We start from the raw sequence: 27,212 nt of genomic DNA on the forward strand, positions 1-27,212 counted from the left end.
TGGAATAATTAAAAACAAAAGTGAGGCTTTCACACTAAAACCACATACACACAAAAACTCTATTAGATTTTTTCAAGCCTTTCTTTAAATTTTTCTACAAGTAGAGTTACATTATCAACTGCATGATATGTGCTACCTAATAACTAATATATTATTAAATAACAAACTAGAACTGTGTAGTGTAAGTGGGCAGAAGGTTAATCTTGGTTCTACTTGAAGGTGGTTTCAATATGAGGGTCCAAAATAACCTGTTTGAGTAGAAGAATGTATATCAAAGACTAGCATGTAGTAGCTCTTGACAAAGGCTAGTTTCCCCACTATTCTGATATTTTATATGACAACTTATAGAAGCATGCAGTGTGGTTGTTTTTTATTTCAGTGTTTTGAGAAATTGCAGCTTAGTTTAAAGTGTACGTTTAAATTTTATTCATTCAAAAAAGTTGACTTTTCAACGGATTAGAAATGGCAGTGATGGTATATTTGATAATACAGAGAAAATGAGATGTCACTCGCTGCCTTGGTCTTCTGGTGAGGTAAAGGCAAAGGGCACTACAGTTGTTACTAAATTGTAAGAAGGAGGAGAAATGGGACAAACTTACTAACCTGGTCCATCAGAATCATTATTTTATAGGTGATATATCTTATTTCTTTTGAATAAAAAAATTCCCTTATACTTGGGATAGGGAAGGAATTGCTCAAAAGAGCATTATATGCTTAAAGCTCCAAAGATCAAAGTTAAGCTTGATGTGTATTTGGGAAAGCATCTAAAATGTTACTGGGTAAGCAACCACACTATATTATTAGTGATATGATAGAATTTTATTTGAGCTTGTCCTTTGAGTAAACTTATTTCTAAATATAAAATAGCTGAGATGAAAACATGGGGATTAAAGGAAAGTAGTAAAACTGGGGCTGGAGAAAAAAATATATAAACCAAGCACTAAAACCTGACATGCGTTAGTATATATTTATTTAAATGGTGAGAGAACAGGAAAATGAAACTTAAAATATGCACAGAAATGTGATATGTAAGAAAGTTAGGAATAACTATCTGTTTTTTTTTGTAACAAGAAGAAATTATCCTTGTGGCACTGAAAGTGAACTTCTACATGAATGTGTAATCAATCTCTGTAGCTTTTGTAACACCTACAAGAAGATGGGCATTTATCATTTTCTTTTTTCTTTTTTTTTTAACATTTTTGGGGTTTTGTTTTTTTGGCCACAGCATGTGGGATCTTAGTTCCCCAACCAGGGATTGAACCCATGCCCCCCGCATTGGAAGCACAGAGAACCGCTGGATCGCCAGGAAAGTCCCAGCTTATCATTTTCTTTAAAGCAATGTTTAACATGTTGATACTCTGTAATAAAGTGATTGGTGTGTCATGAAGATCTGTAAACATGGTGAAGAAAAGACTAATTTAATCTGTCTTTTTTGCTATCGAAGTAATATGAAGAACTGAGAAGATAATGTTGTGTGTCTGGTTTGGGGAATCAGACTATAGTCACACCCATAAATCTACTTTATATTTAAAAACATATACACACAGTGTGTCCTAGATAGCACCAACAGTCTCTCTTCTGTCAAAAGAACCACATGGTTTCCATTCTCCCTCTAATATCACCATATTAGACAAGATTAGTCTTTCCAAAATACAAGTCTGATCATATCTCTGCCCTTATTTTCCACCTAACTCCTAGATTTAAAATTCAATGTTGCTTCTTCTAGGAAGCTTTCCCTGCCTTTTAGGACAGAATTAGGTGACCTTCCTCTTGCTCCTGTAGCTCTCTATTTCTTTTGTAGTGTGCTGTACCATTTTGTGATTGACTCTGCAACCTAACTAGACAGTAAAGTACTTGAATACAGGCACTATTTTACTGATGTTGAATGCAGACACTGTTTTATTCGTTTTATGTCTAGTGCTTGCCTTGGTGAGTACTTGCTGAATCAAAGTGCACAGGGGTTATTAGATCACCACTACCACCTTCATGGAACTTGCAGTTTCAACTAAGGCAAAATTCCAAACTTTTTTCCAGAGGAAAGATTTTAAATGATGAGATCAATTTTAATTATACAGCTTGTTATATAAACCAGGATATGAAACTTATAACTAGTTTCAGATTTCTTCTTTGCTTGAAAAACAAAACAAACAAAACCCATCCAATGCCTCCTTGAGGAGTTTTTCCCCCCCCTATAGATTTGTAACAAAAGATTTATATATACACATATGTGCCAAGTAAAACGTAAATAACAGAATAATGGACATGCAACTATATCTGGTATAAAAACATTTCTAACCCTAGCAAATAGTTTTGAGGTTGAAAAAAGAAATAAGAAAGATCAAAGTAATGTTTCTTCAAGTCTTATAAGTTTCATTATTACGTAATTTTCTTTCTTAGCATATAGTCTGGCTACACTGAATTCAGTGTGTACAGTAAAAGTTGGTGAATAAACAAGCAGAATATGAAATACTCATTAAAAAATCCTGCTTTTAATTATTACATCTGCTTATGTATATTTTAAAAAGTAAAACAATAAATTTTTATATGATGCAGAGACAGTTCATTTTAGATATTTACATTACCTTCCAGGTTCATTCCTGCTTGAAGACATTTTCTATAGCGGCATGCTGGGCAGTTTTTTCTTCGAATTTTATCAATGATGCAATCATTTCTTCCAGCACAAAGATAATTGTGCTGTCCTATATGGAAAATAAAGGCACTGTTAAAATTTCACAGGCCTTAAAGGATATTTTTATGGAGAGGCTCTTTGCTGTTGTTGTTGTTTTGGGTGGAACATAGCCAAGGACCAAAGGCACTGATTAAGGAACATATAGTGTACTTTCTTACATTCATTACAAAGTTGAGAGGTCAACTTAAAATAAAAAGCCTTTCGTATTCTGTTTGACATAGTTCATTAAAAAAAACTTTACTGCAGTATACATATAGAAAAGCTCACAAATCCTAAGTGTACCACCTAACCTAATAAATTTTCATAAGCCAAACACTTCCATGTAATCAGCTCTCATATCAAGAAGCAGAACGGTTCCCCCACAAACCCTCTTCTTGCCCCCTTCCAGTCACTACCTACCAAGGGTAACGTCTTTCTTGATAAGCTGTTCTTTAAATTGTGCTTTAAACAGTTTCTTCTTCTAACAATTATAGAAGATCTCTGTATTTTATTTATTTATTCTATTTATAGAAGATCTCACTATTTTATTATGACTTCTAACTTAATGCTAAGGAGGACTAGAGAAAGAGGAAACTGGTTTAAAAATACTGTGAGAGTCCCAAAGGGAAAATGACTTTAATTCAGCACTGTACCACCGTATGCAAATAAAGCGTGCTCCCCTTCCAAATTTTTAAATAAAGTGATAGGTAAACACTTAAATTATGTTAAGGTCGCCAGCAATTAGTTAGGTGTATCACAGACTTGGCAAACTAAGCTACTGTATATAGGACTTAGGGAGATTTGTTCATTATTTCACATGCTTTTTGACTCCAAATACTGAAGATCGTTACTGTCTAAAATCTTCTGCCACCCAGTATTAAATGTGCTAAGAGGTAGAAATGCAGTTTTCACCTGTCAAAAATTTTCAAGGAAAATTTAAAAGGGAAAGACAGAAAGTCTTCCTACCCTCTCCCTCCCCTCAATTGTACCCTCTTTTGTTGAAGAAAACTATCTGAAGATTTGCTAGCCTGGCAAAAACTGAAAGAATCCTCCTACACAAGGCCAGCATATCTAAATAGATACACTAGATAATTAAGAGTCTGTGTCTTTACACTAGAGGGGATGGTCTTCAGAAGACTACAGGACATTTGTCTTCTCAAAAATAAATCATGTTCAAAGAAAAGAGAAAACATCATAATCATCAGTTCATTAGGTTGAATATACCTAGTCTGATTTCTGGGAAAAGATACTTTATGCATAGAATAATCTACTTGACTTGGATGAAAAAAAACTATATTCATTTCTTCCTAACATGTTAAATCACAGTGCTAACTGTTAAGCATTAGTTTGGGGTAGATGGTTAACTGTATCAGGTTCAATTCTTTGTGAGAAATAGGCCACAGAATTGACTAACGGTCTACAATTCAGCTTTGTTCCAGAGTTGTTCTCCAATGCCAAATGTCTGTACGAGCTGTTTCAATTCCTTTCTGTATTGTGTAAGTTTGCTAGCTTCTTTACTTGGACATGAAATGGAAGCACTAATGCAATAATTCTATCCTCTATACAGTTTAAGTAGGAACAACAGATGCCATCATAATTGAAGCAGTTATAATACAAAGAAGTTCTACCCCATAAGAATATCCCTGAATCATTCTCCTGTAGTTGATTGAAAAAATTACTCATTGCTAAACACAGAAAAAGTTTCAGTGCGTTATTTATATCTAACCAAAAGATGAGAATGTTCATGTTATGCTAATAATGATTTCTTTATCCCAGGCATGTCTTGAGCACAATTAAGAATCTGAGCTACACGATCAGGGGGCATTGTACCTTCATAAGTTCAAATCAGCTCTATCTGGTTATTAGTATGAAGTTGGACAAGCCTTTGGGTGTCTTATCTATAAAAAGAGGAGTTTCGAACAGTGGTCACTATTTACAAGGCATGGACATGTACCACTAATAGTCACTCCCTGTCAGTCATTTTGATAAGACAATAAGACATCTTAGTTTGGAATTCCTGTGTCTTCTACCACTTGGTAAATTCCCTTTCTAACTAAAAAGAGAGAGTAGGTGTCAGGAGAAGAGCCTTCGGGCCAGCTGGAATTTCTCAACATTGTTTTGTTTGCATTGTATTTATTTTTATGGTAAAAATCTATTTTTGGCAATTGATTCTATTTCTATTTCTGGTAGGTGTGGTAGCCAGCCTCCAAGATGGCCCCCAGTGGTCTCTGTTTCCTGGTATTCACACTCTTAGATAGTCCCTTCCCAAACTATACCAGCACTGGTCTGTGTGACCAATAAAATACGGCACAAGTGACAAGTATGTCACATCTGAGATTAAGTTATAAAGATATTATGTTCCCATATTCATCACAGCCTCTCTTGTGGATCATTTGTTCCAGGGGAGGCCAGCTGCTATGTTGAGAGCGGCACTAGAGGAGGCCCACATAATGAGGAACTGAAGCTTCCTGTGAAAAGCAATGTTAATGGGCTGGGAAGTGGATCCTCTAGCCCCGCTCAAGCCTTCAGATGACTGCAGCTTCTACCAACAGTCTGAATGTAACTTCATGAGAGTCCCAGGACTACCCAGCTAATGAGCTGCTCCCAAATTCCTGACTCTCAGAAGCTGCGTGATATAATAAACATCTGTTGTTTTAAGCTACTAATTTTGGGGGTAATTTGTTACACATCAATAGATAACTAATACAGTAGGGATAGTAAAGTTGTTTTAAAATAAAGTTATAAAAAAGACTGATCCAAGAAAAATATTAGGTAGTAAATAGAACAGTGATGCTTGGACATGATCAAGATAATGAAAGTGGTATAGGAAATGGGCAACACAGCAAAGAGGACAAATGAAAAAAAAATTTTTTTTAATTCCTGTATTTCTGTAGTTTGTATACCCTATTGGAAGTATCCAAGTTTCAAATGTGAGCTGTGACTGTCAGCTTGAGCATCTTTCGTTTACTGCTCTCAGAAACAGTGTGGTATAGTGCAAAGTGCACTTGGCAAAGGGCCAGGAAGCCCTTGGTCTGATCTGCAGCTCTACTGCCTAGCTGTGTGATCTCAGTAATGTTTATTAACCTTTCTGAACCCCCTGTTTCTCCATCTGTAAAGTTGGAAAATTAGCACCTACCTTGCTGTGCTTCTGCAAGGGTTAAAGGCAGTTGTGTAGAAGGTTCTTAAAATAGTGCCTAGCACATTGTAAGCACTCAATAAACACTAGCTATTAAATAATTCCCTTGTTATTACTTTCATCTCAGTATTTAACTAGATTATAAACTGCCAGGAGATGTGATTTTTATCCTTTCAGGAAGTCAGTATAGCATTGAGATTGAGCCTGTTTGGAGACAGCTATGTTTGAATCCTAGCTCTGTCAAACTGTGTGAGCTTCAGTTTCCTAGTCTATCAAGTATGGATCATAATAGCATCTAAGATCTCACGGAGCTGTTAATTAAGTGGTATGACATATAAAACATAGTGCTTGGTACATCGTAAATTAAGGGTAGCTGATATCCATCTCCATTATGACCCACCAACAAAGATTATATGCAATTTGTGCAAAGGGAACATAAGAAAAAGGGACTCGGCGAAAAAAAAGATCATTCAGCTAGTATACATCTAAAGAAATGGAGCTACCCAAATTCTTCTCTGTATGCAAAAAAGCAACTCCCAGAATAATGAATAAAAAAATTCAAAATATCAATCCTCGATCTGGGTTGTATGGATAATAAATAAGTAAAACTTCTGCAAATTTCCTAAAAATATTTAAATGTTTGGGTATTTACAATACTTTGCCAGTTTGGTGGGCAACCTATAATTTCTAGCAGGTGTTAAAAATGGAATGAATGTAGTGTAATGAAAATCATACAAGCTTCATCTTTGTAACTGTTCAAGAAAGTGCTCCAAAATATGTATCTGGACTTAAAAACAGATTTCCATCATGTCTAGAAGGGAAAAGTAGAACTGCCATGAGTTAGGTTAGCAAATGATTACAGAATTTTAGAGCTGGAAGTGACCCTGGAGAAAATTTAAGTCCAAATAAAGGATTTACTTAACACAGTTCACATTTTAACCTTTTCTTATTAATCATGTAATCTAGCCATCGTATTTAACTGAAATACTTATATGATATACATTTTGAAATAGTATAGCTAATATTCAATGAAATTTTACCTTAAAACAAATATAAGAATTTAATTCTAAAGCAGAAATTAAGCCCAGAGGGCATGTGGCCTGCAGTGATGTCTTATTTGTAGTATGTTTAGCTTTTTTTTTCTTTTTTAAATTGCATTTGGATGCTTTTAGGTAGGGCATGCTTGCACTCTCTAACATAAATAACTGCCCTTCTTTGCCCAGTTGTATTATATTTGGCCAGAATGACCCACACTCAGTCCCTGTAGGCATTGGAATTGGAATTTGTAGCCCTGTTTTAAGGAATGATTTTAGTTAAAATGAGGACAAATGAAAAAAAAAATTTTTTTAATTCCTGTATTTCTCTTAAGGCTCCATTGTCTCATTCTGAATTTCACTTTCAGAATTAAAGTTTGTCAATATTATTTTGATATACAGGAATACTGTAATACTGTTACCACTGCATTTATATATACCATGGAAAGAACTAATCAGTGAAGAAAGTGCTGAATAAAGTAAAGTGAGGACAAGAAGAACCTTCCGTCTGTGGTGAATAACATCTACTTTGTTAGAGACATTGCATTAGTTAGGGGTGGGCTTTACTTAATGACTCTACTCAGTAGTTGGATGATACCAAACTGGTTAAAGCCTGCATCCCTGTGCTCTCTGCGGGATAACACAAGTAATTTTATAGTTTGTTAATATACTAAAAGCAATCCAAACAAAAGAAAATGACTCATCTAACTCTTAAGGACATGCAAACTCAACTGAAGCCAGATAATAATAATAATCTTTCTCGTACTGTGAATGAATATGTTAATTTTTAAAAAATATAATTATCTAATCAGAGGTTTAGGTAATCCATTCAGGCCACACTGCCTTCCAAATGCTTTACAAATAACTAAATTACAAAACAGTTTTTTTCTAAGACGATTCACTGGTAATATTAAAAAATTTTAGTGTGACTTCCAATAATTTGCTTATGGAATGAATTTTTCCTTCTTTAAGGAGCTGATGTGCAGGCTGAACCTGTAACAAGGGTAAAATTTATATGAATATAATATTTGTCAAGTGAAATCACCTTCTCTAAAACACCTTCTTTCCTGACCTCCTCAGGCAGTTTGTCACTTGCTCCTCTGTATTATAATCTCTGTACCTTGTAACTGTTAACTCATCTTTCACTTCCAAGTACACTGTGACCTCCCAGAGAGCAGGGATCAGGTCTTACACCACATTTATATCACAAAGCACAGCCCTGGCTTATTGGAAAACAAAACAAAACACTTTCCCCCCTCACAGTTCTCATTATCACTCATTTTTGCCAGACTGGAATAGTTGGTGGCTTTAAAACCAGCTAATTCATGGGAATTGAAGCCCATAATACTAACACAATGAGCACTAATTACTGCTGAAACCTAACACCATCATTTCACATGATAGCACTTTCTTAGTTATCTTCTGTTCTCTGACCATACTCCCTCCCTTCAGTTTATAGTTTTCTATTTTATTCTAGTTTGTTTTTTAAAGTATCTCTTCCCCACTAGAGCACTTAGGAGCTACCCTCCTCTCCCTGCTTTTACTGACTTCTAGCCTTAATGGGCTTTGCATATAATAGAAATTTCAGAATCCACTCTGAGAAATAGGAACCAAATAGAGGAATAATAAAACTCTTCAAAACACACACTACCTTCCACTGCTCTTTTGAAGAATACTTTACAGCTTCCACAAGTTAAGACCCCATAATGACATCCCGAAGCTTCATCAGAGCACACTAGGCAGAGTTTGGGAGGTGGTCCCGTTGCTGCTGAGGAGCTGGATGGAGGAGAGCTTACATCTGGTCTCATTCCAGGGCTAAAAAAGGAAGAAAGCAGTGTTACAATTTAATTGTCATGACTGTCAAAGAAGTATCAAAATACAGTTCTCTTGCCTTCTCACTCCACAGTGAGCATGTTCACACTGAACTCTGGCTTCGAGTACTAGCAAGCATTAAAATATTCTACCTAGATATAGTCAAATAATGTTTTATTCTTCTTCTGTACACAATTAAGAGCGAAGTAATTTCTTTTTAAGTATTCCTTGGGAGTTCCCTGGTGGTCTGGTGGTTAGGATTTGGTACTTTCACTGCCATAGTCCAGGTTCAATCCTTGGTTGGGGAACTGAAATCCCAGAAGCCATGTGGCGTGGCAAAGAAAAAAAGAAAAGTATCCCTTTAAAAGAATGGACTTAGATATTATAATTTTTAGTTGCTTGGGAGTTGTTTATAATCACCTTTACTAAAGTATCATTTACATACAGTAACATTAACCATTTGTAAGTGTACAATTGATGAGTTTTGTTAAATGGATAATTGTGTAACTACCACCATGATCAAGAGATATAGTATATATCCATCAACCGCCAAAGATTCCTTAGGACATCATTTTTTTTCCTCCAATTTTATGATATTGTACAGGCATAGGACAATTCTTTAATTGCTTAGGACATCATTTTTTTTTCTCTAATTTTAAGATATTGTACAGGGATCTTTCTAATTTCATTCAAGTCTCATTACAATTCTACCCATTCCTCTACTTGAGTTAAAATTTCTTACAATACACACATAATTTATTCTATTATGCTTCACTTTATTGCACTTAACAGATGCTGCAAAATTGTCAGATGATTAGTATATTTTAGCAAGAAAGTATTTTATTTTTTTTTGAATTTTTGAATTTTATTTTATTTATTTTTTATACAGCAGGTTCTTATTAGTTATCTATTTTAGCCATATTAGTGTATACATGTCAATCCCAATCTCCCAGTTCATCACACCACCCCCACCACCACTCTCCCCACTTGCTGCCCATAGGTTTGTTCTCTACATCTGTGTCTCTATTTCAGCCCTGCAAACCGGTTCATCTGTACCATTTTTCTAGGTTCCACATATATGCATTAATATACGATATTTTTCTCTTTCTGACTTACTTCACTCTGTATGACAGTCCCTAGGTCCATCCACATCTCTACAAATGACCCAATTTCGTTCCTTTTTATGGCTGAGTAATATTCCATTGTATATATGTACCACATCTTCTCTATTCATTCGTCTGTCGATGGGCATTTAGGTTGCTTCTGTGACCTGGCTATTGTAAATGGTGCTGCAGTGAACATTGGGGTGCATGTGTCTTTCTGAATTATGGTTTTCTCTGGGTATACACCCAACAAAGTATTTTAAAATTAAGGTATGTACATTGTTTTTCAGACACACTGCACACTTCACAGACTATAGTATAGTGTAAACATAACTTTTTTATGCACTGGAAAGTGACTTGCTTTACTGCAACATTTTCTTTCTTGCTGTGGTCTGGAACCAAACCAGCAGTATCTCTGAGGTATGACTGTATTAAAGTTTGGTCCAGCATCTCTCATTCCCTACGTCATCCTAGCTGAAATAACAGTTTTTTATGACTTAGAAGAGAATGATGCAGAAACATTACCTCCTATAACTTTCTAGTCTGGCTTGCAGCAAGTAAGACTTTTTTCCAGCACTGGGCTTTCAACAGTAAGAACTATGCTGCCCTCCCCACTCTGTGTACATATGTCCTGGAGAAAAAGATGGAAAATGGGAATCTGCTTCTCCTGCTAGGTCTTGTTTTCATTTTGTAGATTTCTCACCACAAAAGATAAATATTCTTTTTCTAATTTGTTGTTTTGAGAATTTTCAAACACTCAAAAGTTGAAAGTATTGTGCAATGGATATATAGCCTTCACTTATACTCACCAATTCTCAACATTTTGCCACATTTGCTTATAAAGATATATCTTTATAAACCAATGAAACAGTGATCCCTTTAATGCTAGAGGAAAAATTAACTATAAAACCTTCATTATAGATGATACAGTGGTTTCCAGTGTTGTATATTTCTAAGGAATGTTCATCTTACATGCTAACTTTAGAACCAAAACTGTATTGTATAACTCAAAAGAGTTCCTAACCTTTCTAACCTTGTGTAACTAAAAAGAGTCCCTGAAAATAGTTTGTAGAGACTGCTAATTCCTTCTCCGGTTATGTGTTCTTCAAAAATATGGATGGTAGCAATCTGTTGATTTTGGAACTTTACACATTAAACTGTATTGTTCATCACCTATATAAGAAATCTCTCTGAGATTTTCTTTATCTGCCTATTCTCTAAAAGAGATGGTATTTAGGAATAAATTATCCATAAATAATAAATTATTATTAAATCTCAATTACAAATACACTTAAACTAAATCACAGAGCAAACTGACTTAAGAAATTGTTTGGGTTATTAACATGGTTAGAAATTATATTTATTAAGTAACATCTTTTTGTTATTCTGTTTTTGGAATAAAAGTTAAAAGTTGGACTTCCCTGGTGGCATAGTGGTTAAGCATCTGCCTGCCAATGCAGGGGACACGGGTTTGAGCCCTGGTCCAGGAAGATCCCACATGCCGTGGAGCAACTAAGCCCGTGCGCCACAACTACTGAGCCTGTGCTCTAGAGCCCGTGAGCCACAACTACTGAAGCCCGCGTGCCTAGAGCCCATGCTCCGCAACAAGAGAAGCCACCGCAATGAGAAGCCCGTGCACCGCAACAAAGAGTAGCCTCCGCTTGCCGCAACTAGAGAAAGCCCGCGCGCAGCAACGAACACCCAACACAGCCAAAAATTTTAAATAAAAAAAGTTAATTGTAGAATGACAATTTGTTTTGTAAATGTCACTTTAAATAATTAGGTCGATAAACTCCAAAGCTCCCCCTGAATTCTGTCCTCAGAGGAAGCTAGCCAACCCTATGTTTATCTAGAGGCTTAGCGAATGACAGCATTCCCACCACTCCAGTTCTGGGAATAGGCCCCAGGGTTTCATATTGTTCTCTGAACACTGTCAAGGAGAATTTCTGGATGCTTCCGTATCACAAGGCATTGATCCCCTGCTAGATTTGGGAGAGTGTACTGAGTGCATATTGAAAGCCTACAATGGAAGAGAATTACCTGAAATGACTCTGCTGTAGGTCTGGCATGAACCATCCTTGATTAATGGAAACTTGTGACTAATGTAGCAGAGCTGCTCTGGGCCAGAGTTTTACAGAGAAGTAGGAAGGTCTTGGAGTGAGTGAACAGAGCAATGTGTTAGGGAAGCAAAAAATTCCTTGGCTTCTGTTCTGAAGATGCTCCTATTCCTGCTCAGCCAGTCTCTGTCATCTGACATCTATTTTTAGGGACCAACCAGTTGTTTGTATATTTAGTTTATGGAAAATAAGTGCAATATTTATTGATTTGAAAGGTTAACTCTGTAATGTTTCCTCAACTAATTTTATATATACACACACACACACACACACACACACACACAGAGAAATACATATTAAAAATGTCTAAACAGTACTTTGGTACTATTTTATAGTTTTTTTTTTTTTTAATTTTATAGCTACTTTATTTATTTATTTCTTTTATTTTTTTTTGGTTGTGTTGGGTCTTCGGTTCGTGCGAGGGCTTTCTCTAGTTACGGCAAGTGGGGGCCACTCTTCATCGCGGTGCAGGGACCGCTCTTCATCGCGGTGCGCGGGCCTCTCACTATCGCGGCCCCTCCCGTTGCGGGGCACAGGCTCCAGACGCGCAGGCTCAGTAGTTGTGGCTCACGGGTCCAGCTGCTCCGTGGCATGTGGGATCTTCCCAGACCAGGGCTCGAACCCGTGTCCCCTGCATTAGCAGGCAGATTCTCAACCACTGCGCCACCAGGGAAGCCCTATTTTATAGTTTTAAAACACTTTCATGAATAGAATCTCATCTGTCCTCTCAACAACCCTGTGAAAAGGATGCCATCACATCTAGATGAGGTCACGTAGTTGTTGGAAGTTGATCAGGGAGCCTGTTTGTGGTCAAATTGACATGTTTCAGATCCCAGTTCTACCATTTCAAAGCTTATGTGACCTTGGATAGGTATCTACTACTTTGAACCTCTGTTTTCTCACAAGTTAACTGGAAGGACATCACCTGTGTGTGTGTGTTGTGAAAACAAGAGAACACACAGAAAGTCTAGCACATAGTTCCTCCCTCTAGCAGGCACCTGATAAATGTTCATTCTTTTCTCTTTCAGGAAAATGAGATTTTATGAGAAAGCCTGATATAAGTATTATGTAAGTAGTATTAAGTCTAAAATCTAGGACAGTATTCCCAAATTCTCAGTTATAATTAGAGCACATGCAAAACATGTTCAGGCCACTCAACTGTGAGCTAGAGATGGCAAACAAAAGAGAAAGTTAAAACTAAATGAACAGGGCTTTCCTGGTGGCGCAGTGGTTGAGTCCTCCTGCCAATGCAGGGGACACAGGTTTGAGCCCTGATCAGAGAAGATCTCACAAACCACGGAGCAACTAAGCCCATGCGCCACAACTGCTGAGCCTGCACTCTAGAGCCTGTGAGCCACAACTACTGAAGCCCATGCACCTAGAGCCTGTGCTCTACAACAAGAGAAGCCACCACAATGAGAAGCCTGTGCACTGCAATGAAGAGTAGCCCCTGCTCGCCGCAACTAGAGATAGCCCGCAGGCAGCAATGAAGACCCAACACAGCCATAAAAAAAAAAAAGAAAAAAAAAAAAACTACATGAACAAATGGACTGATCAAACTGCAACTAAGAATCTGGAACTTAAGTCAGGCCTTCGGCATCCCTTCTGGCAGTCATTCTAGGCTACATCAGATAAAAACTAAATACGTGGAAAGCTGCTAAGTGTACCATTGACATCAATGGAAAAAAATCAGTTTTTGTCACACAAATATGAGCACTATGATGGCCTATAGTGAACACCACTGGGAGAAATGAATGAACACAAAATGTTATTCAATTGCAAACGTGACCCTATGATACTGCTAAAAGGGCTGGGGTTCAACAAAATGGTTAGAACTCAAAGGAAAACCATATGGAATCATCATCTTTTAATAAGGATACATGACAACAAGAAAGAAAAAGCACACCATAATAAGACTGCATATTACACCCCTTTTGAACAGAAAAGCTGAAATGTCCCGGTCTTTGCTCAGTGTGTGTTTACAGCTGTGTCAAACATTCTGAAGATGCTAAGAGGTTCTATTATGAACTGACTGTATCCAGAGTGCTTTCTTTTAAGTGAAGAGTGTAAATAACAAAATGTGTTGTTTCAGGTGAATACCTGAATGCTGTCTCCCACTCAAAATGGAAAGTGTGCTGGACATCAAGTTATTCCTGAGGCTACTGAGTTTACATTAGAGAGAGAAAAGACACATATAAAGCAGGTTTTTCTATTTAATTGTCTTGCAAGAAAGACAGTTGATGAAAGGAGGATCACGGATGGATGGAAGTTACACACCTTGAGAAACGTGTAAAATGTGCAGGTAAATTACACCCTTTCAGCACATGATTCCTGGCATCTGAATGCCAGGCACTGTGAGGATACAGAGGTCATATCCTATATGGAAGTCATATCATACCTGAAAATGTGTTACTGAAATGATAGTGGACCTAGAAACTTTGATCCAGGTAGGAGTAGCAGAATATTTTTGGCTGCTTCAGTGTCATGGTAGCACTACTAGGAAGTGATTCAGCTACATATATAGACAAATCTGGGTTTACATCCTAGCTCCAGTGCTTTAACAACTGTGTGACTGTGGCTAGCTGATAAACCCTTGACTCTTTTTCCTTATTAGTACCATTTTAGGACTTTCTGTGTAGATTATATATTTGAGTTACATAAAGTACTGGCACACACTTGGTGATCATCAAACAATATGTTTCTCCTTAACCCTCAGGCATTAACTTCTTTTTTCTCCCTCCCCCCAACTTCTCCTTCCTTTCTGGAGGATCCCAAGGAATGAGAAGTGCTTTGAAGAACCTTCCCTGTGAGCCAGGGGAAGGTTAATGGTCCTCCAGAAACTTAAGTTCAGGTAATTGTAGATATTCTTTCTTGATTCTGCACCAAAAATCGACAATTTAGTTTTGTAAAGGTTAGTGTTGCAATGAGGAATCTAAAACCATATCAGTGCACTTTTTTGTATCTATGTTACATTAAAATCCACTGGTCTGTTTTGAACTTTGAATGGATCTTTTACCCATGCATGATTTTGAACTATCATGCATTAGTCATTTGGAAAATACTGGTTCACTAAGTTATGCAGATCTTCCAAATGTTGACACAGTTCATTATACAGTATAAGAGTTGTATTTGTCAAGCTCACAGTGGCAGATACAAGGTTTCTAAAATTCTGAATTTTGTTTGGAAAACTCTAATTTTTATTGATTGGCAACAAGTACTGTCAGTTGTCTTCCTTGAAGTGATAAGCTCACTTCAGTCATTTTTGAGAAAACATTTGCCATATTCCCAAGGCTGAAAACCCGTAGTTTATCCATTCTATACCATGAAAAAAGTAGTTTGTTCAACTCACAACTTAAAGAAAAGCACATGTAAGACTGTTTGAGACAACCCTCAAATACTATATGCAGCATAAGTGCTTTACACAAAATGGATATTAAGAAGACACATATATTAAAGGGTGGAGATTTAAGTGAATTAGTATATTGCTTCCTCAAAGGTATCTTTAAGTGGAACTGGCTTGCTTTCTTCTTTAACTGTGAGTATACTGCAGTTAAATACAATGACTACTGTACCCTAAGACACCAGCAGTTTTACTCATCATTGGTTTTGGTACCATCACTGCAATGTCAACAGAGTGAAAAATGCAAATAAAGACTATGTATTATCATGAAAATAGTTTTGAAAGGAATGGGGACTCCCAGGGGTCCATAGATCACATGTTGAGAACTGCTGTTACAGAGGATAGTGAGAACTTTAAGTCAGACATGCTAGAATTCATAACCTAACTGCAATGTAGTAGCTTCATGACCTTTTAATGTCTCTAAATCTCAATTGCCTTATTTCTAAATGGGGACTGTAATGTACTTGGCAAAATGATACAGTATTGCTTACTAAGTGAGAGGCTTTCCCCCACAGAGGAAGGAAGAGAGATGATAAAACTACTATAAACCCAAATGGTGTGGTTGGCTTAGCCTTCAATTTAAGTGAATTTAATCAACAATTTTTCAATGAAATGCAAGAAATTCATTTTGGAAAAAAGCAAAACTGATATTATCTCAGAAAGCAAATATTAATTAACATGGGAAAAACTCCTGGAAATAAAGCTGCTACAACTCGATTAATTTTTACCAACTACAAATGGAATAGGTATATTCTCACTGGCTTACCAGTTTCTGTCCTTATACCATAAAGCAGTGGTTCTCAATTGGGAGCAGTTTTACTCCCCAGGGGACATCTGGCTACCTCTGGAGACATTTTTGGTTGTCACAACTCGGGAAATGCTACTGGTATCTAGTGGGAAGAGGCTAGGGTGCCGCTAAACCTCCTACAATGCACAGCAGACAGTCTTCCACAACAAATTATTATCCAGCTTCAATGTCAATAGTGCTGAGGTTAAGAAATCCTTGCTATAAATCTTTAAGCAACATAAAAGTGGAAAAAAAAAAAAAGAAAATTCAACAAGGACCAGAAACTTATTGTAAAACCTTCTAAACTATCTTTTAAAATGGAACAACTGCCCTACTGAGGTAGCTGTAAATATTCTTTGATTCAAGACAAGTCCAAAAAGAGATTCAAAACAGAGCTGAGGCCAGGGACTATACAAGTTTAGTGATTAGCTTGAGTTAGTAATTTACTTTTATTTTTCCCTCTAGCACTAGCATTAAGAGGTGATTTTTACACATTAAAGTCACCTGCACTTTTCTTATCTTTGTTCATTAGGAAAAATGTAAATACTCAGCTGCACACACCAGGTGATTATATTTTCTGACTGCCCATTTATCCCTGCATTAGCTAAAGGATTACTGATTTGTTTGATAATAAGCTATGGAATAGTTTTCAAATCAAATAGAAAAATACTCTGGGGGAAGGCTTTCACAATATTTCTGTTAAATGGTTTTAGCAGAGTGCATTTTATCTTATTTAGCAAGCCAAAAAAAAAAAAAAAAGACTGATTAAACTCTTTGTATTTGTTGAGAGAGGTTTCTATTGGTTTTAACTTTAGGTGCCTACTAAGACAGTTTCCTCCAACTATGCATCCTTCATACTCACTCATCTTAGAGAGGAAGTTACAGCAACAAAACCTGTACTGTAGTGACCAGGAACATTTTCAGTAAAGGATGACTGTTAGAGGAGATGTCTTTTTTTAGATCTCTGAGACACCAATGGCCTGTCATTTAACATCTCTGCACTTAGTTTCCCTGTCTGTAAAATGAAGGTGTTGAATCAATAAACTCCAAAGAAGCTGTCACTATTTCCCAAGGTAGGGGTAGGAAGTAGGCAAGAATATACTTGGGTCTGTGAAAGACTTCTTTGGACCTGTGTTTTTATTTATATGAAGAGAGAATATGGTCACCCTATCTATATGCTCCTTTCTTAAAGTCTAATCTAACATGTTTTCCTCTGTTTTTCTTTCTCTCTGGAAGGATCAGTCCTCAGTCTAGTGATTGTGCTGAGTAACTTAGTTCCTAAGAGATGAAATCTTGTTTCATGTTTTCAGTTCCGTTTGCTCAGGCCTGCACTGAGGGACATGAGTTTCAATGAAAGGAGGAGTAATGATGCTCTAGTAACAGAACACTAAGACCAAGAGTAAGTAGCAAGCACAGTGAGGAAAAAACTTTTTTCATTACATGGTTATTTCTAGAATGAAGACCTGATTTTGTTCTATCTGATGCTTTCTTGCTTCTTAAGAGCACACAAGAATAACTATGATTTCGTACATGCAGAATTATGAATGTGACATCTTCAAATAAGGCAAGAACAGGTTTGAGACAATGTTACACTTACTGCCTTCTTTTTTTTTTTTTTAACATCTTTTTTTTTTGTTTGTTTATTTATTTTTATTTATTTGTTTATTTATTTATTTATTTAACATCTTTATTGGTGTATAATTGCTTTACAATGGTGTGTTAGTTTCTGCTTTATAACAAAGTGAATCAGCTATACATATACATATATCCCCATATCTCCTCCCTCTTGCGTCTCCCTCCCACCCTCCCTATCCCACCCATCTAGGTGGTCACAAAGCACCGAGCTGATCTCCCTGTGCTATGCGGCTGCTTCCCACTAGCTATCTGTTTTACATTTGGTTTACTGCCTTCTTCTAATATATATATTTATATATCTAGGGTTGATGGCTGTGGAGTTGTATTTTTCAGCTTGAATCTCACGTGTGATTAATTTTTAAAAATGTCCTTTCATGACTTGTTTTTTCTCATATACCAATGTATTTGTAGTTTTACTTGGGTTTTATTTTTAGGGAGTGGGGTGGTAATACCTTGTCTTCCTACAGTACTATTCAGTAGGTAACTTAGGAGTCAAGTCCCATAGCTGAATGCCGTTGTTACTATAATTATTTGTAATTCCATTATAAGCTTTAATTGGGGCTTGTACCTGCATCTTTTGTATTTTGTACATTCAGTTATTTGGACTTTGGGAGTCCTCTTTGGTTTTAGTCATGTGTGTCTACTTTGTAGATTTCACCAACTGTGGTCTATTTTGGGTTTGTACTTTAATTTAGAATAGTGTTAAGTTGATGGTTTGTATTTTATTTCATTTTACATTAGTTTGAAGTAAATTATTGATCATTTACTGTAATTTGTAATATAACTGCTGTGAAATGCTTGACAAGAAAAAACACTGTTCATTTCCACCTCAACTACAACCACCACATATTTCTAAATATCTTACTCCATTCTCAGAGAGACTTGACTTCCTCTCACTATACTTAGTAACCCTTAGTACTTAGTTGCCAATTCCAACCCTTTTCCACATCCTATTTATTATTCCCTATGATGTACCTTTCCCTTTCTGTCCACTCTGCCTCCATCTTAATGCATGTCTTCCCTCACCTCTTGCCTTAACCACTGCAGTGGTTTATACTAAGTAGTCCTCCTGGCTCTGGCTGCTTCTCTTTCCATTATGCCCCCTACAGTGCTAAAACTCATTTTTCTCATCATCATTAAAAATCTCCGAGGCTCTTCCATGTAATAAGCAGTACAAGCCCAACATGGTCCACAATCTGGTTCCTCTTTCTATCTCCAATTATATGTTTTCCCACTCCTCTACACGAACCATTTGGTTTCTTTATCACCTTAGGGATCCTGTATTCTAAAAATATTTATTTTTTATTTAATATTTATTTTATTTATTTATTTGGCTGCGCCGGGTCTTAGTTGTGGCACATGGGATCCTCATCATGTGTGGGATCTTTTTTAGTTGCAGCATGAGGGATCCAGTTCCCTGACCACAGATCAAACCCAGACCCCCTGCATTGGGAGTGCGGAGTCCCATCCACTGGACCACCAGGGAAGTCCCTCTACAAATGTTTATGAAGTGACTACTATGTGCCTCATTTCCCTCGAAGCTTGTCCTAAGATCGCTTCTTCCAGCCTGGAGTGTCTGCCATGGCCTTTCTGACCCAAGACAACCTCTAGACTCCCTTAAACACTGCCATGTAGCACTTTACACATGATATCTTTTGATTTATATTTCCATCAATAATTCCTTTTAGGTAGGGTCCATGTCTTAGGCCTCTTATATCACCAGCATCTTGTTACAGTGTCCAGTATATGTTATTTTATTTAGCTTATTTATATGTTACATCTTTATATGTTCTGCAAACGAACTTGAGGCAGCTAACATGTTAACTGTATTATGGGTACAATCTCATAAACATCTATCACCTCACTACTACTAGGAGCTACTCTGCAAGCTCTTTCTTTATATACATTATCCCCTTTAATCCTCTCCACAAACGTACGAGGCGGGTACTGTTTTCAGTGTTTTACAGATGAGGAAGCAGATTTAGAGAAGCTGACTTGCCTACAGTGACACAGTAACTAGCAAAGTCAGGATTCAAATGCCTATCTTTCTGACACCAAAATCGGCATTCTTAACCAGTATTCCACCTCCCTCACTACAATAAAGTGGCAAAACTGAGAAGACGAGGTAGATCTAGGTCTTCAAATTGAGGAATGAATTGCCTTCTACTTTGAGGGCTGAGGTTTGATCTCTCAGTGATATACAGCAAAAGGAAGCAAATTCCCTGTGCCTGCTTCCAAACATGATCTGCAAAAGATTTTTGCCCAAATAAGGATTGCCAGAGCAGGTCAAATAGGTAAAAACAATTGCCTTAAAATTGTGCGACAGTCTGTGTATCATTTGAAAATTTAGTCAAACTAATGTATATCTCATACTGTACAATTAGCACAATTCCTACTAAGATGTTTATAAAATCAAACAAAATGCAGAACAGCTGTGTCTACATTCATATTTATTTTAGTATAAAGGAAAGAACAAAACCCTCAAAACCAACCTGAACTTGGTCTAAAGCCACATACTCCCACCTTCAGTCAAAAGCCAAGGCTTGATTCTTAAATTAGATTCTTAAATTAGTATGAGAACTTCCTTACTTATATACATTTCCCTCAGGTTTTGATGACGATGCTCTCACTTCACACCCTGATTCTTAGATATCCACTGAAACAATTTAAAGGAATAATTTGAAGTATTTATATACAGTGAGAACATTGGTAAACTTGTCCCTAGAAGAAGAAGGAAGAAAGGAGTAAGAAATTAGTCTCTGGAATGATGTAAAAGTTACTTATTCCTTTCTTCCTTCCTCTTCTAGAGACGTCTGCAATGCAGGCAGTTAGATGAAAAATTTAAGACTGGGAAGGTTTTCAGGTAGGTGGAACAAAACACTCCCATCATAGTAATAATCATATTGGACACCAATTTGTTGACTTCTAGTTCTACAAACCAAGATCCATGGCTAAGTACTTTAATAAATGTATTATCTCAAATAATCCTTACCACTAGTCCATTTTACAAATGAGAATACAGAAATTAAGCCATGTGTTTGGCCAAAGTCGCATTAGCACAATCTGGATTTGAATTCAGCACTGTCTGATTCCAAAATCCAGGCTCCTTACCCTCATCACTGTGTTACCTGGCAGGGACCCGCAGGGTAATATCTGTTCAGCTTGACAGAGTTTTTAAAAGTGTGTGTGAGTCATCAAGTAGATAGTCTTGAGGTAAAGGTAAACATCAAAAATAATTTCTGTTTTTCCCTCTTCTGACTATCCTGGTTATCACAATGAAGTAGAAATTATCTATAATTAAAAAGATACAAAAGTATCCTAGTCACTTCCATTTTTCCTTTAGATTCTTATTATACTGACTTAAATCTTAAATTAGCACATTCACATTCTACATTATTAAGACAATGTCACACGAGCCATTAAATACTGAATTAATAACACGGAGACCTCGTATCAAAAATACAAAAATAGAAATAGGAGTGTTTTGCATATTCAAAACACCATTTTTGCCCTTAGAGGAGCTTTGAAGCAGTTATGCCTGACTTAATTCTATTAGACCTTAGAATTTTTTGAAATGCATTTAATTTTTATGAAATATACTGCTCCACCAAAGTATCCAGCTGGGGATATACAATGATGTGAATAATTTCTGCATTATTTTGAAAAATGCATAACACTTAATAGGATCCAGCCTTAACTAGAAAGGAGCTGTCTAGCCACAGTACCAGTTTTATAGATGGAAGATTTACATCTATTGACTAGAAGAAAATCATGGACATAAATTAACATGTCCACTGATGTCAAGAAGACTGATAGAGCCAAAAAAGAAAAAAACTGTAGTTATTTAATTTAAAGGTGCTAAGGTAGTAGAATTATATATTCAACTGGACTACATAATAACAGCTACCATTTAGCACTTCTTATGTCTTAGGCACCTGACATACTCTATAATCCTCATTAATATCCTGAAAGCAGATGTTACTAATCCCATTGTATAGAAGCATAAATTGAAACTCAGAACTTAGAAATTAAAGCTCAACTAGTTAGAGAACTAGTCCCAGGACCCTTTATACAAAATCAGTACACAGAAATCTGTTGCATTTCTATACACTAACAATGAAAGATCAGAAAGAGAAATTCAAGAAACTATCCCATTTACCATCACATCGAAAAGAATAAAATACCTAGGAATAAAACCTACCTAAGGAGGCAAAAGCCCCGTACTCGGAAAACCATAAGACGCTGATGAAAGAAATCAAAGATGACACAGACGGAAAGATACACCATGGTCTTAACCTGGACGAATTAATGTTGTCAAAATGACTATACTACCCAAGGCAATCTACAGATTCAGTACAATCCCTATCAAATTACCAATGGCATTTTTCACAGAACTAGAACAAAAAAACCTTAAAAATTTGTGTGGAGACACGAAAGACCCTGAATAGCCAAAGCAATCTAGAGAAAGAAAAACAGAGCTGGAGGAATCAGGCACCCTGACTTCAGACTATACTACAAAGCGACAGTCACCAAAACAGTATGGTACTGGCACAAAAACAGAAATATAGATCAATGGTACAAGATAGAAAGCCCAGAAATAAACCCACGCACCTATGGTCAATTGATCTACGACAAAGGAGGCAAGACTATACAATGGAGAAAAGACAGTCTCTTCAATAAGTGGTGCTGGGAAAACTGGACAGCTACATGTAAAAGAATGACACTAGAACATTCTTTAACACCATATGCAAAAATAAACTCAAAATGGATTAAAGACCTAAATGTAAGACTGGATACTGTAAAACTTTTAGAGGGAAACACAGGCAGAACGGTCTTTGACATAAAGTGCACCAAGATGTTTTTTGATCCATTTCCTAGAGTAATGGAAATAACAAAAACAAACAAATGGGCCCTAATTAAAATCAAAAGCTTTTGCACAGCCGTAAACAAAATGAAAAGGCAACCCACAGAATGAGAGAAAATATTTGAAAATGATGTGACCGACAAGGGATTAATTTCCAAAATTTACAAACAGCTCATGAGGCTCAATATCAAAAAACCAAACATTCCAATCGAAAAATGGGTAGAAGACCTAAATAGGCATTTCTCCAAAGAAGACGTACAGATGGCCAAGAGGCACATGAAAAGATGCTCAACATCATTAATTATTAGAGAAATGCAAATCAAAACTACAATGAGGTATCACCTCACACCAGTCAAAATGGCTATCATCAAAAAATCCACAAACAATAAATGCTGGAGGGAGTGTGGAAAGAAGGGATCCCTCCTACAATGTTGGTGGGAAAGTAAATTGGTGCAGCCACTATGGAGAACAGTATGGAAGTTCCTTAAAAAACTAAAAATAGAGCTGCCATATGACCCTGCAATCCCACTCCTGGGCATATATCTGGAGAAAAACATGGTTCAAAAGGATTCAGGCACCCTAATGTTCACTGCAGCACTATTTACAATAGCCAAGACATGGAAGCCACCTGAATGGGTAAAGAAGATGTGGAACATATATACAATGTCATATTATTCCACTATTTAAAAGAATGAAACAATGCCATGTGCAGCAACATGGATGGACCTAGAGATTATCATACTAAGTGAAGTAAGTCAGTTAGAGAAAGACAAATATCTTATGACATCACTTATATGTGGAATCTAAAAAAAAAAAAAAGATATAAATGAACTTATTTACAAAACAGAAACAGACTCACATACTTAGAGAATGAACTTATGGTTGGGGGCAGCGGGGATAGATTAGGAGTTTGGGATTGACATGTGCACACTGCTATATTTAAAACAGATAAACAACAAGGACCTACTGTATAGCACAGGGAACTCTGCTGAATACTCCGTAATAACCTAAATGGGAAAAGAGTTTGAAAAAGAATAGACACATGTATATATATATAACTGAATCACTTTGCTGTACACCCCAAACTGACACAACATTGTCAATCAACTATACTCCAATAGAAAATAAAAAATAATACTATTGAGAGGCAAAGTCTAAATCTGTTATCAAAATTCAAATTTAAAAATTTATTTAGATTTATTTTCAGTTTATTTGAAAAGTCTACTGCTTTTTAAATTTTTAGCACATACAGTAATAGACTTCTGGCTAACTATATGGTAGATTAAATTAGTACAACATTATAGTGATAATAGGATGTTAAGAGCTCCTATTTCAGATAAACTAAGGTCAAGTGATACCCAAAGTAACAGTTACCATAGATCTAGAATTACTACTTTTCACCAGTTCTCACTTATTATCTATTTACCGTGCATTCTCCAGGCATAGATAAAAAAGGCTGACTACATTTTGAAAATACATGTGAATTGTTCTAAAATTCCTGTGCTAAATTATATAATTAAATATCAGTCTAAACATACTGAAAATATAATGTACTATGACTTCAATATGTTTGTCTATGTACAGATTTTCTCAATAAAATTTCATAAATAACAGTGATAAGCAACATAAGCTATCATATAGTTTCACTTTGCTGAACTTAACAATAAAGAACAAGCAAGCTTTAATTTTTCTGTAGATTACTGCAGTTCAATTTAGAATATTAGACAAGTAACTTGTTTCTTCTAAAATGGTGTCTGCTAACATTTCAGAAACCATATGGGAATGGAAAAGAAACTTTGAAAGCAAGTGATGACATGATTTTTGCTTTAGAAAGTTTTGGGGATATTCCTAGGAGTATAAAAATTTCAAGGGCACGAGCAGCGCTTTTTTGAGAACAGATAAATGGTAGCTACTGTTGTAGTGGGAAACTTGCAATCTGCAAGCTCTGAATTTGATATGCAATTATGATCAAATAATAGTAATTCTTTTTCTAAAATAATTTGCAGAAGATTTAAAAACAAAATCAACGCTGTATTCTCACAAACTTAAACACTTTATCAAAAGTATTACAAAAATTGTTTTTAACTAAACCACATCCCTTCCTTAAAAGAATAAGAACGTGAGTAGTCAGCCATTAGAGAGTGTTTTAAAATTGAGTTCTTATGTAAGCAGTTAGTTGTGTATGCAGGAAACAGAACGTGCTGAATACCAGTGCAGATCTGACATCCCTGTTTGAAATTTCAATTTTTCTCACGGTCCCCAAAAAGAGTAATATAAAGGAAAATTTTTATTTCTGAAATGTAGTGTAAGCCTGAAAAGAATGAGAAACAGTTTTACGATAGAGAACATGAAAGGCTCACACTTTCTTGCCACTGCAGTGGGTAGCTGAAATGACTCGTTGACTCTATTTGTGGGCTTGACGGTCTCATTTGGAATAGAAAATTGCTTCTCTCCCTGCAAGCATCATGCGCAGTAGAGTGTTACTTGCTAAGGCGGTTCTAGGTGTGGACTTGCCCCATTTTTCATTCATGTGGGAAAGGAAAACTGAATAAACTCAATACAACTATGATCCCCACACTGAGGAAAACTTGTTACTATGTCCATAAAAAGCCCAAACTATTTTTTCCTAGTTTATTTCTTTATATCTAATCCATAATCTACTCCAGGATTATTGCTTTACATTCATTTAGAAATATACAAGTAGATACATTAAAAAAGTAATTTGCCAAATAAAGCTAAACTGGAAGATACTTTTAAAAATTATAAAAATAATATTTAGTTAAGAAATTTGGAAAACACCAAAAAGTTTAAATTAGAAAAAAATGCCATCTTACTTTTGTCAGAGAAAACCCAGCAAACACTTCTATACAAATCCTTCATCTTATTTAATTTATTTTGGGGATAGCACTATAGATGGCTCAGCGTTTTATATGTGAGACATGGTTCATTGCTGTTCGTTACTTAGCATTTTGAGAAAACGTCCTATATGTCAATAGATAATCTTTTATTACATGATTCTCTGATGGTGGCAAAGTTTTAACTTAGCCAGTCCCTCGTTATTGGTCATTCTTTGTTTTTATTTTTTCACTATTATAAATACCACTGCATAAACCTTTCCCAACATCTTTGATTATATACTTAAGTTAAATACCTAGAAGGGCAAGGAAAGCCAATGGACAATTTAGGGCTTTCCACACATGGTGTTAAGCTGCCTACCCTCCCTTGTTCCAGGAAAGCAGGCACATGCATGTCCCTACATCCACTCCAAATAGAAAACAAATCTGGTCAGCTGTCAATTGATGATCACTGCCTATTTCTCTACTGGGGTATTTGTCTTCTCTTGATTTGTAAGAATGTTTTAGACATTAAGTATTTCAACACTTAGTCCATTGAGGATGTATCTATAAAGCCCTAATTTTAAATCAATTTAAAAATATTTCAAGTCTGATGGTACGGTCTATGATCATCAGAGCCTGTACTATTGCTCACTTGATACTTCTTTTAGCCATATTATTGTTTGAAGTGTCTGTGAGCTTGAAAATAAAATGACCATCCATCTATATAGTTCTGGTTAAAGATGATATTTTTAACGCAAGCTTTTATTTCAGCTCCCTCTGGAGCCCAGTAAAATAAGAGTAATGACATTTGTTTTAAAAGGCATAAACCTCTAAGAATAAAGATAAGAGAAGTGATTTTTTGTCAATTATACCACAATAGCGCTGGGGGGAAAAAGAGAAGAGATAATACCAGCAATATTTTATATTGGATTGGGTGTTCTGGGGTCTGTTAAGTTACCAGTGGGGAAAGCTAAGGAGCAACCTAATTAGTATGACAGAACTTCCAAAAAGCTCAGAAACTTGGGTTAAAGGTAGGGTCAAAATCAGGAAGATTGGTTCAAAGTCTGTTGAGCATTTACAGCTTTCTTTTTATAGAAATGGCAGGCCAGGTTATGGGGCCAACTTGCCTGACAAAAACAAAATGCTGGATAAAAAATTTTTTGAAAAATCACCTTAAAAGCACTAGTGAGCTGACAAAATGATACAGGATTTAGGCTAAAATCTAAGGAAAAGCACCCTAGCCACTTGTCCTCTGAGAATATTTACAAATTTAGGTTTCAAATAAAAGGACAGAAAACCTGCTAGAAAAAAATGGACAAAAAACTTATACTTTATAAAATAGGAACTCCAAAATTTTATCAGCCTTGTTAGTAATCAGGGAAATGTAAATTAGAACCACTATGAAATACCATTATACACACATACCAACCAGATGGCCAAAAATTAAACATTTAACAATAAGAAGGAACTGAACTGAGTTTAAATGGTACATCACTTTTAAAGGCAGTTTGGCATTACCCAATAAAGATGAAGACAAGAATATCCCAAGATCCAGCAACTGCACCACCTGACATATACCAAGAAATTAATATTCATCAAGACATTAATGTGCATATACAGTAAAATGTATACCAATGCTGACAGCAGCATTTTTTGTAATAAACCAAAACTAGAAACTACTCAAATGTTCATAATAATGGAATGGATATATAAACAGTGGTACAATTCTAAACAGCAGTGAACTACCGTTAAATATAGTAACATGGATGAATTATGTAATGTAGAGTGAAAGAAACTAGACACAAAATAATACATGGAA

The 27,212-nt window shown here is 36.1% G+C and overlaps 1 protein-coding gene across 10 annotated transcripts in view; it reads right to left on the minus strand.

Moving 5' to 3' along the window:
- The window catches only part of NR3C1 (nuclear receptor subfamily 3 group C member 1), a 126,946-nt gene that overhangs the window by 25,360 nt on the left and 74,374 nt on the right, over positions 1-27,212 (minus strand). For 9 of the 10 annotated variants that reach the window (XM_057539955.1, XM_057539960.1, XM_057539958.1 and 6 more), the window contains exons 3-4: positions 8,487-8,653; positions 2,583-2,699 (exon numbers count right to left, since the gene is read on the minus strand). In XM_057539955.1, coding sequence (XP_057395938.1) covers positions 2,583-2,699; positions 8,487-8,653 — 284 coding nt within the window. The remainder of the gene's footprint in view (positions 1-2,582; positions 2,700-8,486; positions 8,654-27,212) is intronic. The other variant, XM_057539962.1, reaches the window with a different exon arrangement.

The sequence above is a fragment of the Balaenoptera acutorostrata genome, chromosome 2 (genome assembly GCF_949987535.1).
Source record: "Balaenoptera acutorostrata chromosome 2, mBalAcu1.1, whole genome shotgun sequence".
Lineage (NCBI taxonomy): Eukaryota > Metazoa > Chordata > Mammalia > Artiodactyla > Balaenopteridae > Balaenoptera > Balaenoptera acutorostrata.